The 21,118-nt window shown below is 40.4% G+C and overlaps 1 protein-coding gene across 6 annotated transcripts in view; it reads left to right on the forward strand.

Annotated features, from left to right (window-relative positions):
- The window catches only part of LOC133611779 (protein unc-79 homolog), a 132,487-nt gene that overhangs the window by 55,758 nt on the left and 55,611 nt on the right, over window positions 1–21,118 (forward strand). For all 6 annotated transcript variants that reach the window (XR_009816035.2, XR_009816036.2, XM_061968907.2 and 3 more), the window contains exons 17-27: window positions 1,656–1,796; window positions 6,006–6,221; window positions 6,392–6,619; window positions 6,762–6,903; window positions 10,748–10,827; window positions 10,909–11,057; window positions 12,243–12,400; window positions 14,752–14,933; window positions 15,458–15,659; window positions 15,736–15,918; window positions 19,969–20,037. Coding sequence is in view for 4 of the 6 variants with exons in the window: in XM_061968907.2 (XP_061824891.2) it covers window positions 1,656–1,796; window positions 6,006–6,221; window positions 6,392–6,619; window positions 6,762–6,903; window positions 10,748–10,827; window positions 10,909–11,057; window positions 12,243–12,400; window positions 14,752–14,933; window positions 15,458–15,659; window positions 15,736–15,918; window positions 19,969–20,037 (1,750 nt within the window). In the remaining 2 variants the exon portion in view is untranslated. The remainder of the gene's footprint in view (window positions 1–1,655; window positions 1,797–6,005; window positions 6,222–6,391; window positions 6,620–6,761; window positions 6,904–10,747; window positions 10,828–10,908; window positions 11,058–12,242; window positions 12,401–14,751; window positions 14,934–15,457; window positions 15,660–15,735; window positions 15,919–19,968; window positions 20,038–21,118) is intronic.

Here is a 21,118-nt window from a genome sequence, read left to right on the forward strand (position 1 = left end):
GGAGCCTGCTGAAAATGGATCTGGGTCACCGAATGAGACTGACACAGAGAGGAGAGATTTTTGGATTTCATCACATGTGCACTCAGAGCTTGCTGCCATGGATCATTTTCAAGTTTTCTGACACAACTGCAATGGAGAGATTGCAATCATTTAGCTTTCGTAAATAGGTCAGATTCAGATCATAGAGCAAGGGTGTCAAACTCTGGCCCGTGGGCCAAATTTGGCCCGCCGTGTAATTTCATTTGGCCCTTGAGGTAATATCAAATTAACACTAGGGATGGCCCGCCGATTATGTACAGTGGCGGTGCCGCGGTAACACCGCATTCACCGCTAATTCTCATACTTGCCAACCCTCCCGGGAGACACCCAAATTTCAGTGCCCCTCCCGAAAATCTGCCCCGAGCTGTCGTCACGTCTGCTTTTCATCCATTCTAACGACGTGTTGGCCCAGTCACAAGATATGTGCAGCTTCTATATGAACACACAAGTGAATGCAAGCATACTTGACCTTCAGTGATACAGGTTACACTGAGGGTGGCCGTATAAACAACTTTAACATTGTTAGAAATATACGCCACAATGTGAATCCACACCAAACAAGAATGACAAACACATTTTGGGAGAACATCCGCACCGTAACACAACATAAACACAACAGAACAAATACCCAGAACCTTTTGCAGCACTAACTCTTCCGGGACGCTACAAAATACACCCCCTGCTACCACCAAACCCCCCCACCCCCATTCTTCTTTTTTGGTGTCAAAGAGCAATAACTCCCTCCCTATGATGTTTCATTTTATAATGCATATAACACAAATTTTAACCCCTAATGAACAGAAATGGAAAAACAGAACAATGTGACAAACATGTTTTTTCATATTCTGCCACCAGAGCCTTAAGTAGCAATTTAAAGACAGGATCGCAGATTAGCCTGTAAAAAAAAAAATACTGTACTAAAGTGTTGTATCGTGCATCGGAAGATCCGTTTTTGCCTCCACTTTCACGTGATATGTGCGTGGCGATTTCTCTAGATGTCAGTTCTTGTTGTGCAATGTCTAAAGTAATTCACGTGAAGGGCTCCATAGACATTTTAGCCAGAGGCACAGGCATACGGGTAGGGTAGTAATAATCGTCGCTTTTATTTTGAAAATAAAAACTTACGGTGTCAGAAATATGAAAAAACTTCTGCTCTGTTTTTCTGTTTCTGTTTACTCGGATTACCATTTCTGTCAAATGAAATATAAAATGGAAATCTAAGTATTTTTTAGATGCAGTTTCTGCTTTTCGACACCAAAAATGTATTTAGTTTTTGTATTTGAAAATGACATTTTTGTTTTTCAATTTCCATTCATTCTATTTAAATTGAATGACCAAAACATACGCTGATCTAATAACTTAGCATACATTGATCTACACTGGATAGGTTTAACATATTTCCAGTAATGCACAAAATACATCTTGTGGTCCCTTTGGACCCTTTAATTATTCAATATGTGACCCTCGCCGCAAAATAAGTTTGGACACCTTTTCTATACACATACACATGCATGTGCCAAATGTATAATAGTTTATGTGGTGGCATGTGTGAGGTAAATAGATGACTTAGTGCTGGCCTCTTTAAATGATACAATGTGTATTGTTTGGTCCTGTAGGTGCTATCAGAGCTGGATATCGTGGTGCCTGTCCAGCTGCTCATTGGGATGTTCTCGGATGGTGTGAACTCTTTGAAGGAGCTGGCCAATCAGAGAAAGTCACGTGTTTCCGATCTGACTGGAAACACCGGAGCTCGTCGGGTGAGGAAGACAAAGTGATAATTCTTAGACCATATTTATATATTGTACCGCTCATCGTTTCAACTCTTTATTCAAAAGTGTCCTCGTGTGATTGTATCACACAATTAGAAGGTCATTTAACAGAGGGCACAATGTAAATGTAAAACCTTGTCACATTTGAACTGTTGTTGGATTTGATCTTCCATTCACCGTGATGTGCTGGAAGTTGCCATGGTAACTGCCAAAGACTAAATATAGATCCCTTAATGGTCTTGATTTAACTTAACAGCAATGTACTGTACTCATTTACCGTCAGTGTTTTGTGCCTGGACATATCATGGTTTAGGCTTAGCTCATTAAAGTTCAGTACTAGAGAATGTTGCATCATGATATTCATTTACAAAACACTGTACTAAGAAGAGACTGCATGATCCAACCAACTTTTTTGCAATATGTGGCTGCCACTAAATTCTAAGTTAATTATTATTTGCAAAAAAAAAATTAAGTTTCTCAGTTCGAATATCTTGTCTTTGCAGTCTATTCAATTGAATATAAGTTGAAAAGGATTTGCAAATCATTGTATTCTGTTTTTATTTACAAATTACAAAACGTGCCAACTTCACTGGTTTTGGGTTTTGTACAAAATTATTATAACAGCCCTGATCAAAACAAAACAGAAGTCATCATCATGGACCCACTAGCTGTGGAAGCTAGCTCTCTAATCAGCAGGGGCATCACAAGGTTTGAAGAAGAGGGAGGGGGGCTTAGCCCCCTGCAGGTTCCTGTGATGCTTGCGCACTTTGAGTTACACAACAAACACAAAATACATCTGAATAGTTGAAAGTGGAAGTGTAAAGAAAGCTTCAGTCATCTTTAGTAAGCATGTGATGGCCCATGCACATGTTGCGTGGAAAAGCTAGCTGGCAACTTGCACCGGGCGCCCGAGGGGGGTCCCCACATTTGCGGTCCCCTCCAGTTTCTCATTATGCCCATTGAGTTTTTTCTTGCCCTGATGTGGGATCTGAGCCGAGGATGTCGTTGTAGCTTGTGCAGCCCTTTGAGACACTTGTGTTTAAGGCCTATAAAAACAATCTTTGATTAATTGATTGAAACAGGGAAACGTTGCACAGATGATAGCAGTGGAAACCAACTTGTTGACCTGAAAACAGAGGAGGTTCTGGTGGAAAGAAACTTTCTTGCCTCTAAAACAGGGGCTGGACGTCCACCCAAAAATATGTTGTCGTGTACAACGTCTTTGAGTCAGAATTTTTGCACTTGCAAGATGTTTTAGCTTACAACTTGTACTGTATTAGAATTACACAGCTATGACTGAACAAATCGAAATGGTTGAAAAGCATATGGTTAGTTTTCGGTAATTACTGTAATGATAATTTAAGGGATGTAGGAATGGATGATATGGACTACCACAATAACCGGCCATTTATGGTGAAAATGATAAAAGTGAAGAGAAAAAACACCCATAGAACTCCACCTTTTTGACTGAGTCTATCAGTGCATCCAGGCTTCACAGCCCCCAAAACACTACTCTAAAATAACACTAAAGCTATTAAAGTCAATTAAGTTTAAGGAGCACTCCTATACTGCAAAGCTGTAGTAGTGTGATCTGTTTATCATACGGTATGGAAGATATTTTTCTGTTAGCAATATTACAAACATTATTATTACCGGTATGAGTTGTATATTACAAATCAATCAGATAGTGTTATGATGCAACTTCAGTGGGAACTCTCCCGCGCTCTGGTCGCATAACGGTGAATAATGATGACACTTATTATAAGTGTATTCATTATTTACTGAAATAGACCGATGAAAAATAAATAGTTGTCAAATTAGCAGAAACAGGTGAAAATATTTTTGAAGGAACTGACGTCAATCAATGTTCCACCACTGATCGCCAACATGTTCTTCAGAGCAGACATCGAGGCAAATGTCCCCAAAACTGCAAGGGACATCTTCTTTCATAATAGTTTCTGTGGTTCAGAAAATGTTGACTTTGATTCCACAGAATCCTTGAAATTGCCACAAATGCCCCAGTACTAAGACGACTACAATTGAAACATTTTTACTTCGAGTTTACTTCCGTAAACACTGCAGGGCATGTGACTATGGTCTAGCTCGACCTTGCTAAGGAAATAGTGAAAATGTGGACTGGCTTTTCAGTATAGTAATGCAGGCGTTACTGATGGAACGGATTGGATTGGATAATGAGCGCTGACAAAGGGTCTTCAAATGATTTATAATCATAATGAATAATGACAGGATACATCATTATTTATTTAAACTCATATTCCTGCATATTTCTATTGTAGTTTTCTGCATTTTTTATTATAAAAGAAAGAAAGAAATTAAATAAAAAATTAATCACACCAAATTATTTAGGGGGCTTAAGAAAAATATATATAGGCCTAACGACGCTGATGCTAATCAGCTAAACAGACTCAATAACGCCACGGTGACATTTTGGTGTGTTTACAAAACTGAAACAATACAAAAAAATAATGCCATTGTAAATTAATAATACTAACACAGACACTTGTTAACGTGTTAGCATATTTGCTAACACTAACGACGCAAGCTCGATTACATTACGATAGCACCTACAAATATGCATGAAAACACTACAGACATGCCCTGCGATGAGGTGGCGACTTGTCCAGGGTGTACCCCGCCTTCCGCCCGATTGTAGCTGAGATAGGCTCCAGCGCCCCCCGCGACCCCAAAGGGAATAAGCGGTAGAAAATGGATGGGATGGATGGCACTACAGACATCACGCATGGGACGGTTTAGTAATTATGAATTGTTTCGTTTCAGTTATATTGTAAAACTTACAAACATTGCTTGGAGTGATGAATGAAGAATCCTTTGAAACATAAACGCTATGGACACATAATGCCGGTTCAAGGAACGAAACAGGAAGTACATTTTCAAACTGCAGCACCTGCAGTGAGCAAACTCATCCAAAAGATGGCAATAACACACCTTTTCGGTGTCTGTAGAGAGCTGATTTTTTTATTGACATGACTAAAGGAGACAGTCATGGTTTTGTTCATCGTTCTGAGTGTGTTGTATGAAGAAAAAACACTCACAAATAATGCAGACAAATAAACCAGTCTGTTTATATGGCATCCCACCTCGAAAAGAACCAATGACCATTCTTCACAGAGACTCACTCACCAACGATTCCTTGGATTCCTTGTTTGGGCACACAATTACGCACAATGACACGAGGACAAATTGAGTAATTTGTTATACGCAATGTTTGGCGGAAACATGGCCGAGATGGTGTAAAAAACTGGGGAAAACTTTTAGCAGATATTCAACCTACTCAGTGGCCAAGTGGTTAGAGTGTCCGCCCTGAGATCTGTAGGTTGTGAGTCATACCAAAGACGATAAAAATGGGACCCATTACCTCCCTGCTTGGCACTCAGTATCAAGGGTTGGAATTGAGGGTTAAATCACCAAAAATGATTCCCAGGTGCGGCCACCGCTGCTGCTCACTGCTCCCTAGTGCAGTGGTTCTCAACCTTTTTTCAGTGATGTACCCCCTGTGAAAATGTTTTTAATTCAAGTACCCCCTAATCAGAGCAAAGCATTTTTGGTTGAAAAAAAGAGATAAAGAAGTAAAATATAGCACTATGTCATCAGTTTCTGATTTATTAAATTGTATAACAGTGCAAAATATTGCTCATTTGTAGTGGTCTTTCTTGAACTATTTAGAAAAAAAGATATAAAAATAACTAAAAACTTGTTGAAAAATAAACAAGTGATTCAATTATAAATAAAAATTTCTACACATAGAAGTAATCATCAACTTAAAGTGCCCTCTTTGGGGATTGTAATAGAGATCCATCTGGATTCATGAACTTAATTCTAAACATTTCTTAACAAAAAAAGAAATCTTTAACATCAATATTTATGGAACATGTCCACAAAATATCTAGCTGTCAACACTGAATATTGCATTGTTGCATTTCTTTTCACAGTTCTTTTAGACAGACATTTAAAAAAAATCTCACGTACCCCTTGGCATACCTTCAAGTACCCCCAGGGGTACGCGTACCCCCATTTGAGAACCACTGCCCTAGTGTGTGTGACAATCATTGGTACTTTAACTTAAACTTAACTTTTGTTGAAAACGTATTATACGACAAGAGGGGCGTCGGAAAAGGTATGTCAAGAGTCATAGAGTGATGGTTTCTCTCCATGTAGGTGAGTGTGGTGTCAGATCCAGGGCGTCGTGGGCAGCACAACACCCTCAGCCCCTTCCCAAGTCCATTCAGGAGCCCGTTCCGCAGTCCACTACGCTGCAGTCCGTTTAAAAACTTGGGCCATGCAGCAGGCCACTGTGCCTTAGATTTAGACTGTGAGGACGACGACATGAACCTTGGCTGCTTCATCCTCATGTTCGACCTCATCCTAAAACAGGTGAGCTTGTTAGGTTGAGTGCAGGAGTGTAACTCGGTATAGTTCTTACTCATGTGGGGACAGGTGCAACAAAGCAGGGTCAATAACCACCACAGGTGGGATCTTGAGATTTGTGCGTCATGCTCCACTTCTTGTCTTTCTAACGGTCGTCTTCTTGCCCGCTGTCCCAGATGGAGCTGCAGGATGATGGCGTGATGCTCGGCCTCGACACCAGCCACGGGAAAGATATCGTGGGGATCATAAACAATGTCTTCCAGGCCCCGTGGGGGGGTTCGCACACCTGCCGGAAGGATGAAAAGGCCCTGGAGTGCAGCCTTTGCCAATCCAGCATCCTGTGTTACCAGCTGGGCTGCGAGCTCTTGGAGAGGCTGACCCCCCGGGAGGAGATTCGCCTGGTGGTGAGAGATGCAGCATGCACTTTATACCACTGAATGTTAATGAACCTTGTGTGCTTGCCAGATAAAGCTTTAAATAGCCTGCCATGTCCCAAACCACAGTGCCCACATGTGACAGGCATATTTGCACTCATTTTCTGTGCAGGAACCGACAGATAGTTTAGAGGAAACCTTACTAGTGCCTCAGACAGATTTTTCCCTCGGGGCGGAGAACGGAAGCGAGGAAGGAGACAACCCGGGGGTAGCACACACTGACAACCCCACCAACCACTCTTTTGATGATGCACGTAAGTGTCAGCTCCATACAACATGTTGTCACGGTACAATCTGCGGACTAAAATAACATCACATGCAACTAAATAAACAATAACTGATGTCTGAAGTCTCTATGCCCCTGAAGTGGTGACAGGTGTGTCCATGGACCACATTCTGCTTTGCTTTTTGATGGAATATTTAGTGTGTGAATGCTGACAGGCAAGCATCAGCAATTATGCCTCCTGAAAACTTTGTTCAGCTATTTTGCTGCTTGTTTGAATAAAAGCAGTCAAAATCTAAATGTGACGCATGAGCTCATTTCCTTCTGCTTAAACACTTGAAGGTTGTTTAGAAAAGTTCAATAATGAAATTATGAACAGAAAAAACAAATGTCATCCCCCATGTTGATCACAGCCTCTAGGGGGCATATTTTCAAATGCATATGCATTTGGGATTTGCAATGTTAGCAACCTCTTTCAAGGAGCTCGCCAATCAGAGGAAGGCACGAGGCCAATGATCTTACTGGCAAACATAAAAAAAACAAGATATCTTCCCATTGCTGCTTTACTCCTGTTTTAATGCACAGTTCTTACATCGGAAAAATCACTTTTGCCTGATGTTAAAAAAACAACAAAAAAATAACAGTACTGAGCAGTGGTCGCTCAAGCTATCATTAAAGGCCTACTGAAATGCGATTTTCTTATTTGAACGGGGATAGCAGGTCCATTCTATGTGTCATACTTGATCATTTCGCGATATTGCCATATTTTGCTGAAAGGATTTAGTAGAGAACATCGACGATAAAGTTTGCAACTTTTGGTCGCTGATAAAAAAGCCTTGCCTCTACCGAAAGTAGTAGATGAGTAGCGTGACGTCACCGGTTGTGGAGCTCCTCACATCTGCACATTGTTTACAATCATGGCCACCAGCAGTGAGAGCGATTCGGACCGAGAAAGCGACAATTTCCCCATTAATTTGAGCGAGGATGAAAGATTTGTGGATGAGGAAAGTGAGAGTGAAGGACTAGAGGGCAGTGGGAGCGATTCAGATAGGGAAGATGCTGTGAGAGGCGGGGGGGACCTGATATTCAGCTGGGAATGACTAAAACAGTAAATAAACACAAGACATATATATACTCTATTAGCCACAACACAACCAGGCTTATATTTAATATGCCACAAATGAATCCCGCATAACAAACACCTCCCCCCTCCCGTCCATATAACCCGCCAATACAACTCAAACACCTGCACAACACACTCAATCCCACAGCCCAAAGTACCGTTCACTTCCCCAAAGTTCATACAGCACATATAGTTCCCCAAAGTCCCCAAAGTTACGTACGGGACATGTACATAGCGGCACGCACGTACGGGCAAGCGATCAAATGTTTGGAAGCCGCAGCTGCATGCGTACTCACGGTACCGCGTTTGCATATCCTACTCAAAGTCCTCCTGGTAAGAGTCTCTGTTGTCCCAGTTCTCCACAAGCCAATGGTAAAGCTTGACTGTCATCTTCCGGGAATGTAAACAATGAAACACCGGCTATGTTATCCGGCACACAAGTCAAGGGGTGCACCTGCCGCAATACACCGCTTCCCACCTAGAGCTTTCTTCTTTGCTGTCTCCATTGTTCATTGAACAAATTGCAAAAGATTCACCAACACAGATGTCCAGAATACTGTAGAATTTTGCGATGAAAACAGACGACTTAATAGCTGGCCACTCTGCTGTCCCAAAATGTCCTCCACAATCCATGACGTCACGCGCAGACGTCTTCATACCGAGACGTTTTCAGCAGGATATGTCGCGCGAAATTTAAAATTGCACTTTAGTAAGTTAACCCGGCCGTATTGGCAAGTGTTGCAATGTTAAGATTTCATCATTGATATATAAACTATCAGACTGCGTGGTCGGTAGTAGTGGGTTTCAGTAGGCCTTTAATGGACCTGCTAATCTTGTGATATCAGGAATTAATTCAAAAGATCTTGTGGAATCTTGTGCCAGACCTTTCACTAGGTTTAAAACATTTTACCAACCTCATGATATGGCAATTCTACATTATATAAAACAGAAGTACAATATTTTATAAACATATATTTTACATTAGTCTGAAAAGTTGGAAATCTTGGGTAGGACCCCTTAAAACTGAAAGCTTCGATGGCGATATCTGCAGTGGAAACGGAGTGCTGCATGCAGGTAGATATTTTTGTAAAAGCAGTTATGTTTGTTTGGTTTATTATTATTAGTAGCATTAGTCATTCATTTATTTTTGAACACAATTAATTTGTATTTCTTTCTTTTTCTCATATGTTGCACTATTTAACTAAGATATATTCATATTCCTATAAAGTCTATGTATATTTGTCTCTTTGAAAATTCCAATAAAAATGGAGTTGTTTAAGAGGTTGTGTTGTGTAACTGCACATTTTGTAAGCACAATACTGTGTACGCTCATGTACGCTTATAACTATTTCTTAATATGTAAAACTGTACTCAATAACTGTAAGAGGCACATGATAGGGTTTAGACACAGAGAATCAGGGAAGGTTTCTCGGTTGGTAGAGCGGCCGTGCCAGCAAGTTGAGGGTTCCAGGTTTGATTCCCGCTTCCGCCATCCTAGTCAAAGTCGTTGTGTCCTTGGGCAAGACACTTTACCCACCTGCTCCCAGTGTCACCCACACTGGTTTAAATGCAACTTAAAGATAGTGGGTTTCAATATATACAGCACTTTGAGTCACTGAGAAAGTGCTATATAAATATAATTCACAATTCACAGTATTTCTATATGTGTTAACATTATTTGCAGTTTATTTTTGGAGGATTACCCCCAATACTAGCGGGATCTACTGTATCCAAAGATCACTATGACTACTAGGGCTGCGAATCTTTGGGTGTTCCACGATTCGATTCAATATCGATTCTTGGGGTCACGATTCGATTCAAAATCGATTTTTTTTTCCGATTCAACGCGATTCTCGATTCAAAAACGATATCGTCCCGATTCAAAAGGATTCTCTATTCATTCAATACATAGGATTTCAGCAGGATTTACCCCAGTCTGCTGACATGCAAGCAGAGTAGTAGATTTTTGAAAAAACCTTTTATAATTGTAAAGGACAATGTTTTATCAACTGATTGCGATGATGTAAACTTGTTTTAACTATTAAATGAACCAAAAATATGACTTATTTTATCTTTGTGAAAATATTGGACACAGTGTGTTGTCAAGCTTATGAGATGCGATGCAAGTGTAAGCCACTGTGACACTATTGTTCTTTTTTATTTTTTTTATAAATGTCTAATGATAATGTCAATGAGGGATTTTTAATCACTGCTATGTTGAAATTGTAACTAATATTGATACTGTTGTTGATAATCATTTTTGTTTCACTACTTTTGGTTTGTTCTGTGCCGTGTTTGTGTCTCCTCTCAATTGCTCTGTTTATTGCAGTTCTGAGTGTTGCTGGGTCAGGTTTGGTTTTGGAATTGGATTGCATTGTTATGGTGTTGCTGTGTATTGTTTTGTTGCTCTGTATTGTTTTGTCGATTTTTAAAAGAGAATCGATTCTGAATCGCACAACGTGAGAATCGCTATTCGAATTCGAATCAATTTTTTTCACACACCCCTAATGAATATGCTGTAATATTTTGGCTGAAGATGACCACATTTCTCAGCTCTGACATGCCGTTTCTGAGGAAATGTACATTTGTAATGTTTTATATGCAACTGGTTAACGTCTCTGGAATCAGGCAATTTGTTGACGTTTTCGGTCAAGAAGAAATGGCAACTTTTGATACAGCAGTGTCCTTCTCTCAGATTCTAGGCTACAGATGATCAACATGTCTCAAATATTGATTGTCTTGTTCCTTTCAGCTATGAAAAATAACTCAGACAAGAGGTTCTCCTACCAGCAGCTTCCTGTGTCTTTGAAACTCATATACACCGTCCTGCAGGTATAACGTGAACATGTAATCATCTTGAGGCTATGGTGGTTTGTGCTGTGGCTTACTTCTGTTTTTTTTTTTTTTATTCAGGAAATGTCCAAATTTGAAGAGCCTGACATCTTGTTCAACATGTTGAACTGCCTGAGGATCCTGTGTCTGCATGGGGAGTGTTTGTACCTCGCCCGTAAGGACCACCCCCAGTTTCTGGCTTACATCCAGGAGAAGATGCTCATCCCAAGGTGCATACTGATTTCCCTATTTCTGCACCACATTGGAAATACAAATAGAATACGTTGAGAATGCATACAGTTACCTTCCAATGTTGCATTATAAGTGAATTTTTAGTGTCAGTCATACCCAAATTAACACTCGAGTCACTCACACTGTACACAGAACATGAAGGAATTACAGCACAAACAATACTAAATACATGAAATAGTAAAAAAAAAAGTGAGAAAAGTTTTTTACTTTTGTCGCTGTGGCTTACAGTATTTGGAGGAAATAGCAAAAGAGGCGTGTTGGATTTCGGTCTTGCAGCTAAAACAGTAACACTTTTTCATTGCACTAACAGGAACCACTGTACGCTCTTTATCCTTCTCAATCAGGGTTATTCAACTAAATGATTTTAATATCATATTTTCAAACATAAGGACCGGGAGGCTGAATATATCCCTTCACTACTATTCTTATTTTTACAACCAGCATCCTCTGCATCCTCTGTTTTTGGTCTATGTCTTTAATCAGTTCAAATGAAAATAGCCCTTTTTTGCAAAATACTATTGTCCGGTGTAGTTTACGACTGGACGCTGGCCTTTAGCAGGTTAAAACGTAGATGCATGGGTCTGCCACTTTGTTTCCGCTGGTCCAAGTTCCTCTGCACAACAGCAGCACATAGTGTTTTTAGGAATTTGCTGCAAAAATGTTTGTCTACCCAGTTTGGAGCTGAACTTGGGGGACGATATGGTGTCATTCCCGTGCCAAATTAGGGCCCCAGGCAGTCGGTTGATTAGTTCTGCTTTAGATCTCTATTCTTATTGATGGCTCTGAGAAGTGAGACCAAATGTTTGGGAAATATTAGTGGCCATTTCTCCTCCCTGAGCTTTTTATTTTGTTTTATTCCATTTTCACTTTCATGGTGATGGCTTTCCTTTTCTTTGGCGCACTGCCAACGAAGGGCCTACATCACATTCAAGAGGTACATTGAAGTGCAAACAGTTAACTAAAGAGCAATGATATCCTTCCTCAGTGCAGCTGCGCATTAGCGCACAGAACTTCTTCCGCTGCACACGAGAAACAGACTGTCTTGTGTTTACGGATCAAAATTGCGTTTATAATTAAGCGCGTCCATTTAGATTCCTAACTCGGAATGTCATGTAAATAATCAAAAGGGCTAGTTTAGAAAACAGTATGTTTTTGTGTTTCAGTCTGTGGTCGATGTTGAAGTCGGAGTTTTGTCAGCTGGCCTCACTAGCAGTGCCACAGCTCCTCCACGCCCTCTCTCTGTCCCATGGAGCAGATATCTTCTGGAACCTCATCAATACACACTTCAACAGCAAAGACTGGAAAATACGATTTGAAGCAGGTGAATTCACATTCCGCTCACTTGTTTTATTACTGGTAGCCTCATGATGATAACTAAAGCATAACCAGAGAATTAGAAATACATCTGATCATGTTGAAGTTGAATTTAACACCCATACAAACTACAATATTGCTATTAAAACTGAGCATTATTATCTTTGTAAAGTAAGATAGAGCTCTTGTCTAATTATATACACAATGTAGTCATCTTGGCTCCAAGTTTGTGTTTGTGATTCATGTTGTACAATGTTTTCAGCTGTTTGTGCAAATCAGTAGAAGACCCCCTTCCACCTTATATAACATACATCCTACACTACTGCCCACATCTCCTCCCTTGTTGTCATGGTAACGGTGCAGCTCGGCAAATAGGAATTGATGGATTGATAGGAGATCCTTTTTTTAACCACCTTCTGATTGGCTGTCAAAAGACCTTGGGACATTCACAAACGTGTCAATTGATTGATAGGCCAAAACAGACCTTATCCTTGTAGCCATGGAAACAAATAGTGTCGTGTGGTCAGGCTACTCAGTAGCCGCTACTGGGTCTATGGTACTTCAGTCCTACATGAAAAAACAAGTATAAACATATGAGGACATACATTTTCTTTTCTGAAAAAGAAAAAAACTAACAAAAAAACAAGTTTAGGATTGGTAATGTCTTTACCGGGAAGTGTGACCAACAGGCCATGCAAATGTTTGAGCTCCTACTGACATCCAGTGGTCATTGTTATGTACTGCAGCAATTACAGCAACGTCACTAAACACTTGTATACTAAAATCTAAGTGGATTATTGGCAGAGGTGTGGACTCGAGTCACATGACTTGGACTCGAGTCAGACTCGAGTCATGAATTTGATGACTTTAGACTCGACTTGACAAAATGTAAAAAGACTTGCAACTCGACTTAGACTTTAACATCAATGACTTGTGACTTCACTTGGACTTGAGCCTTTTGAATTGACATGACTTGACATGACTTGCTACTTTCCCCAAAACCCAAAGATGAAAAAGTTATTCGGGAGCGCTCCGTATTTTTCATTGTGTACTTGTCTATCAGCGTTGCGTGTGTCAGCTGGTGTGGTCTCAGTACAACAGCCAATCAAATTAGATCTACTTTGTTTTCATCACACAGCATTCATCCAATCAAATTGCAGGACAACCAACGAAGAAGACATGTCCAAACCACACGCCAGTGAACAAAAAATGATACCTAAAATAATTTCGTTTGGGTATAAAAATTACGAGGTGGTCAACACAAAACGGTTTGCAGTATGCAACACATGCGGTTCGAAAATTACTGATGGAGAGGCAACAACTTCCAACTTCGTCCGGCATTTGAAGTTGCACAAAGAACGGTAAGTTTTGAATGTAAGATAACGTTTATTGGCTAAGTAACGTGACTTTTATTTGCTGTGTAGTTAAATCAGTGAGGCTGTAAACTCACTGCTAACGTTATAACGTTATTGCAAACACGGGAATCTGTTGCAGTTCACTACCTTATTCATACTTTTCGTTCAGTGATTTTTTTTAAGCAGGGTTACGTTAGTCAATATATCACACGTAACGTTAGACGGCGGTCAGCAGCACCGCTTATTTTAGCCACCTAAAAAAAGACAAAAATAGTAAAATAAAGGTAAAATAAATACTACGCCCCCATCGTGCACAAATGACTGACAGACTCTTGGCTAATTTGGTCTTTTGCAAATGCAATGCAGCATAGGGCCCTGACATATAAAAAGTACAACTTTTTTGTTATGTTCACGTATATGTCATGTTTTTTCAATGTTAACACTTTTGTACAAATAAGTACATTTGCACTTTATTTTTTAATGTGTTTGTTCTGTAAAGGAATGAGTTAATGTTTAAACTGACTGGTTAATAGTGCTATTATAAAGTGCAATGTCAGCACAATTTTCTTTCCTGCAATTTAAAATGCACTTGTTTTAATAAATAAATACAGCGTTTGAAAAGCATACACAATCTGTGTTAATATATTAGTCTGTGGTTAAAAGGACTTGAAAGGACTCGAAACTCAAAATGCAGGACTTAGGACTTGACTTGAGACTTTCCAGTCTTGACTTTGGACTTGACTCGGGGCTTGCCTGTCTTGACTCGGGACTTGACTCGGACTTGAGGGCAAAGACTTGAGACTTACTTGTGACTTGCAAAACAATGACTTGGTCCCACCTCTGATTATTGGTAATGAAAGTTGCATTTTCATTAAAATGCTTCACATTTTGGTGAAGTGGTTTATACAGTATCGTCCATATTAGCAGTACATTGTGATTGTTTGCAACTGTCAGTGTTTTTCTTTGTTAGATTTATGTCCATGACAACATTGTGATCTCACAGTGGAGAAGGTGGCAGTGCTCTGTCGCTTCCTGGACATCGGTGCCGTAACTAAAAACCACCTTCTGAAGTACTCCCTGGCACATGCCTTCTGCTGTTTCCTGGCTTCGGTGGAGGACGTCAATCCAGCCGTGGCCACCCGGGCTAGACTGTTGCTGGACACCATCAAGAGGCCTGCCCTGCAGGTGACCACCTCACACAGCCATTCAAACCTCGTAGGTAGAACAGCCTTGTCAGCAAATGAATAGTTCCAGGTTCAAATCCAGCTTCCGCCATCCTAGTCATGGTTGTTGTGTCTTTGGGCAAGACACTTCGCCCACCTTTCTACCGGTGCCACTCACACTGGGGAATCAATGTTTGGTGGTGGTCGGAGAGGTCGTAGGCGCAAATTGGCAGCCATGCTTCCGTCACTCTACGCCAGGGCAGCTGTGACTACAAATGTAGCTTACCACCGTGGAAGTGGAGTGAATGAATGATGGGTTCTCAGTTCTCTGTGAAGTGCTTTGAGTGTCTAAAAATGCTATATAAATCTAATTCATTATTATTATAAATCCATGCTTATATTATCTGACAGTATCAAAAAATTAGCATTATTATCTTTGTAAATGTAGATCTTTGTTGATACAACTGTTGCGTTAGGATTCAGTGGTTTATGCAGTTATTTGTCCCTAATGTGTTGATTTTACTTACGCTTTTGTATCCTTTCCAGGGTTTGTGCCTCTGCCTGGATTTCCAGTTTGACACTGTAGTGAGGGATCGTCCCGTCATCCTCAGCAAACTCCTGCTGCTTCACTTCCTGAAGAAAGACGTACCTGCTCTCAGCTGGGAGTTTTTTGTTAACCGCTTTGAAACATTATCACTGGAGGCTCAGCTGCACCTGGACTGCAATAAGGACTTCCCTTTCCCTACTAGTAAGTATACTGTATCTTTAACGCGGTCACCTAACGTCACCTGTGACAGGAACAATAATAAACCTTCATTTGACAGCCATCACAGCAGTGCGAACCAACGTGGCCAACCTCAGCGATGCAGCAATGTGGAAAATACGACGGGCACGCTTTGCCAGGAACTGCCAGAGGAGCGTGCGGTCGCTCCGTGACAGCGTGAAGGGCGGCCCAGCAGAATCAAAACGGGCCTTCTCACTCCCTGAGTCGCTGAGCAACCGTCTCTGTGAGTAGTGTGGATGGGCACAAAAATGTACGTTGTGTCTTCAGTCTGTGGTAGGGATGGGAATTGATAAGATTTTTTCGGTTCCAAAGCAACTTTCAATTCTGCTTCACGATTCAGTTCCTTTACGGTTCTCTTGTCGACTCTTATTTGAAAGAAAAAAGAAAGAGGAAAAAAAGGGTCGATTAGCATCAATTTTATTTAGTTTAGAGATAACATGACCTTAGAAAGCCTACAGTGAGGTCTCAAGAGACACCTACATAGTAAGTAATCAAAAATTACTTTTTTGTAAATAAATAATAAGAAATTCATATTCTTCTGTATAATTTAATCATGTGCAAATGACACAAGAATGTAACACTTAGTAACATGTGATATTAACTTATTACATGCAAAGTGAGATATGTCAAGACTTGATTGGTTATACTTTTTATGTTATGGCTTACAATTTATGGAAACTTTGAATTGAAAATCTCAAAAAAGTAAGGTTTCAAAAACTGTAAGCCATGATGATCAGAATTATAACAAATAAAGTCTTGAGATACCTCACTTTGCATGTAATACGTTAATATCACAGATTCGTTTCACATTTGAAGTTAATTGCTGACATGAATGGACTTTTACACCTTATTCTAATTTTATGAGTTTCACCTGTATAATATATTGACTGAAAGAAAATCTGGTTGCAGGAAAACATGTAACTTTTTCTATGACTACAATTGGACATTCACCAACCCATAAAGTAAACTTTTGACCACAAACTTAGAACCGGGTTATGATTCCCATCGGGAGTCTGTGATTAAATATACAAACCCCGTTTCCATATGAGTTGGGAAATTATGTTAAATATGTAAATATAAACAGAATACAATGATTTGCAAATCATTTTCAACCCATATTCTATTGAATATGCTACAAAGACAACATATTTGATGTTCAAACTGATAAAAAAATTTTTGGGGAAAATAATCATTAACTTTAGAATTTGATGCCAGCAACACGTGACAAAGAAGTTGGGAAAGGTGGCAATAAATACTTTAAAAAAGTTGAGGAATGCTCATCAAACACTTATTTGGAACATCCCACAGGTGAACAGGCAAATTGGGAACAAGTGGGTGCCATGATTGGGTATAAAAGTAGATTCCATGAAATGCTCAGTCATTCACAAACAAGGATGGGGCGAGGGTCACCACTTTGTCAACAAATCGTGAGCTAATTGTTGAACAGTTTAAGAAAAAACTTTCTCATCCAACTCTTGCAAAGAATTTAGGGATTTCACCATCTACGGTCCGTAATATCATCAAAGGGTTCAGAGAATCTGGAGAAATCACTGCACATAAGCAGCTAAGCCCGTGACCTTCGATCCCTCAGGCTGCACTGCATCAACAAGCGACATCAGTGTGTAAAGGATATCACCACATGGGCTCAGGAACACTTCAGAAACCCACTGTCAGTAACTACAGTTGGTCTCTACATCTGTAAGTGCAAGTTAAAACTCTCCTATGCAAGGCGAAAACCGTTTATCAACAACAACCAGAAACGCCGTGGGCTTCGCTGGGCCTGAGCTCATCTAAAATGGACTGATACAAAATGGAAAAGTGTTCTGTGGTCTGACGAGTCCACATTTCAAATTGTTTTTGGAAACTGTGGACGTCTGTCCTCCGGACAAAGAGGAAAAGAACCATCCGGATTGTTATAGGCGCAAAGTTGAAAAGCCAGCATCTGTGATGGTATGGGGGTGTATTAGTGCCCAAGACATGGGTAACTTACACATCTGTGAAGGCGCCAGTAACGCTGGAAGGTACATACAGGTTTTGGAGCAACATATGTTGCCATCCAAGCAACGTTACCATGGACGCCCCTGCTTATTTCAGCAAGACAATGCCAAGCCACATGTTACATCAACGTGGCTTCATAGTAAAAGAGTGCGGGTACTAGACTGGCCTGCCTGTAGTCCAGACCTGTCTCCCATTGAAAATGTGTGGCGCATTATGAAGCCTAAAATACCACAACGGAGACCCCCGGACTGTTGAACAACTTAAGCTGTACATCAAGCAAGAATGGGAAATAATTCCACCTGAGAAGCTTAAAAAATGTGTCTCCTCAGTTCCCAAACGTTTACTGAGTGTTGTTAAAAGGAAAGGCCAGTGGTGAACATGCCTTTTCCCAACTCCTTTGGCACGTGTTGCAGCCATGAAATTCTAAGTTAATTATTATTTGCAAAAAAAAAATTAAGTTTATGAGTTTGAACATCAAATATCTTGTCTTTGTAGTGCATTCAATTGAATATGGGTTGAAAATGATTTGCAAATCATTGTATTCCGTTTATATTTACATCTAACACAATTTCCCAACTCATATGGAAACAGGGTTTGTATATTGAATTAATTGACCTTAAAGCCAATCCAGAACTATATGCAGTATATATCACAGACTACTTTTCTTTTTTGGTTAGTCTTGGGGCGGCGTGGCTCAGATGGTAGAGCGGCCATGCTACACTGAACACAAATATAAACACAACACTTTTGTATTTGCTCCGATTTTTCATGAGTGGAACTCAAAGATCCATCCATCCATCCATCCATTTTCTACCTCTTATTCCCTTTGGGGTCGCGGGGGGCGCTGGAGCCTATCTCAGCTACAATCGGGCGGAAGGCGGGGTACACCCTGGACAAGTAACTCAAAGATCTAAAAAATATATTTTATACACAAAATACATTTTCCTCTTAAATATTGTTCACAAATCTGTGTACCGGTAAGTGAGCATTTTTTCTTTGCCAAGATAATCCATCCCAACTCACAGGTGTGGCATATCAAGGTGCTGATTAAGCAGCATGATTATTGCACAGTTGTGCTTTAGGCTGCCCACAGTAAAAAGCCACACTGAAATGTGCAATTTTATTACACAGCACAATGCCACAGATGTCGCAAGTTTTGAGGGAATGTGCAGTTAACATGCTGACTGCAGGAATGTCCAGCCACTGACACATTCCTGAGACCAGACACCCGTAACGGGTTTGCATAACCAAATAATTTCTAAACAAATTGTGAGAAACTGTCTCAGGGAAGCTCTCTTGCATGCTAGTCGTCCTCATTTGGGTCTCGACCTGACTACAGTTGGTCGTCGTAACCGACTTGAGTGGGGGAAATGTTCACATTTGATGGCGTCTGGCACGATGGAGAGGTGTTCTCCTTCACAGATGAATTCCGGTTTTCACTGTTCAGGGCAGATGGCAGACAACGTCTGTGGCGTCGTGTGGGAGAGCGGTTTGCTGATGTCAACGTTGTGAATCGAATGTCCCATGGTGGGGGCGGGGTTATGGTATGGGTAGGAGTATGTTATGGACAACGAACGCAAGTGAATTTTATTGATGGCATTTTGAATGCACAGAGATACCGTGACGAGATCCTGAGGCCCATTGTTGTGCCATTCACCCGAGACCGTCACCTCATGTTGCAGCATGACAATGCATGGCCCCATGTTGCAAGGATCCGTACACATTTCCTGGAAGCTGAAAACATCCCAGTACTTGCATGGCCAGCATCTCACCGGACATGTCACACATTGAGCATGTTTGGGATGCTGTGGATCGGCGTATGCGACAGCGTGTTCCAGTTTCTTCCATTATCCAGCAACTTGGCACAGCCATTGAAGAGGGGTGGACAACATTCCACAGGCCACAATCAACAACCTAATCAACTCTATGTGAAGGAGATGTGTTGCACTGTGTGAGGCAGATGGTGGTCACACCACATACTGACTGCTTTTCTGACACGGCTCCCATAGGTTGCATTGTAAGCAAACTTATGATCACATTTATTTGATATTTAGAATGCAAAAACAAAGTAAATGAATAACATCTATCGTCATGTTTTTCATAATGATAGTGCACGATGGGCAAAATTCCCAAAAAAGTGCAATTTCCCCTTAAGCAACCTCCACCACCACGCTCCTTAAGTGGCTCTTGCATCCTGTTTGAGTTGTTTGTGTGTTCCCAGTGGTATACCTCCCACTCTACATTCTAAATTGTGCTTTTCTAATTTGATTTGTAGCTCTAAGGCTTACCAGGCAGGAACACTCTGCCCCAACACTTGGAGATATGATAGAAAAAGTCCTACCAGGTAAATAAAAATTCAAATATGAATCATTAATCATGCATGCCATGCACCTTATAGTGGTTAATAGGGTTCATGCAATATTTAAAAAGGTTTTCTGCAGGCTTTGCTGATTTTACCACACATGTTGGGTATGCATTATACCTGGTCTAAAAAAAAAGATGCAGGATGATACCATCTCTTGTGCTATCCAAGCTTGTGCAAAATTTGAAATTTTGATTTAATTAATTTGAAGAATTTTAATTGAATTGGCTCAACCGCACAGGATGTTGAATTGGAATTACAGGAAGATACATTTCTTATAGTCAAGTAACAAGAACAATACATACATACATCATGTATGAATTGCATGGAATTTAATTTCTACTTCTTTCAAATTGAATTGCAATTCTACTTCCTTTTTTCAAACTCTATTTAAATTGCAAACCCCGTTTCCATATGAGTTGGGAAATTGTGTTAGATGTATACATAAACGGAATACAATGATTTGCAAATCCTTTTCAACCCATATTCAGTTGAATATGCTACAACATATTTGATGTTCAAATTGATAAACATGTTTTTTCCCCAAATAATCATTTACTTTAGAATTTGATGCCAGCAATACGTGACAAAAAGTTGGGAAAGGTGGCAATAAATACTGATAAAGTTGAGGAATGCTCATCAAACACTTATTTGGAACATCCCACAGGTGAACAGGCAAATTGGGAACAGCTGGGTGCCATGATTGGGTATAAAAGTAGATTCCATGAAATGCTCAGTCATTCACAAAAAAGGATGGGGCGAGGGTCACCACTTTGTCAACAAATGCATGAGCAAATTGTTGAACAGTTTAAGAAAAACCTTTCTCAACCAGCTATTGCAAGGAATTTAGGGATTTCACCATCAACGGTCTGTAGTATCATCAAAGGGTTCAGAGAATCTGGAGAAATCACTGCACGTAAGCAGCTAAGCCCGTCACCTTCGATCCCTCAGGCTGTACTGCATCAACAAGCGACATCAGTGTGTAAAGGATATCACCACATGGGCTCAGGAACACTTCAGAAACCCACTGTCGGTAACTACAGTTGGTCGCTACATCTGTAAG

This window comes from Nerophis lumbriciformis, linkage group LG08, assembly GCF_033978685.3.
Source record: "Nerophis lumbriciformis linkage group LG08, RoL_Nlum_v2.1, whole genome shotgun sequence".
NCBI classification, from domain to species: domain Eukaryota; kingdom Metazoa; phylum Chordata; class Actinopteri; order Syngnathiformes; family Syngnathidae; genus Nerophis; species Nerophis lumbriciformis.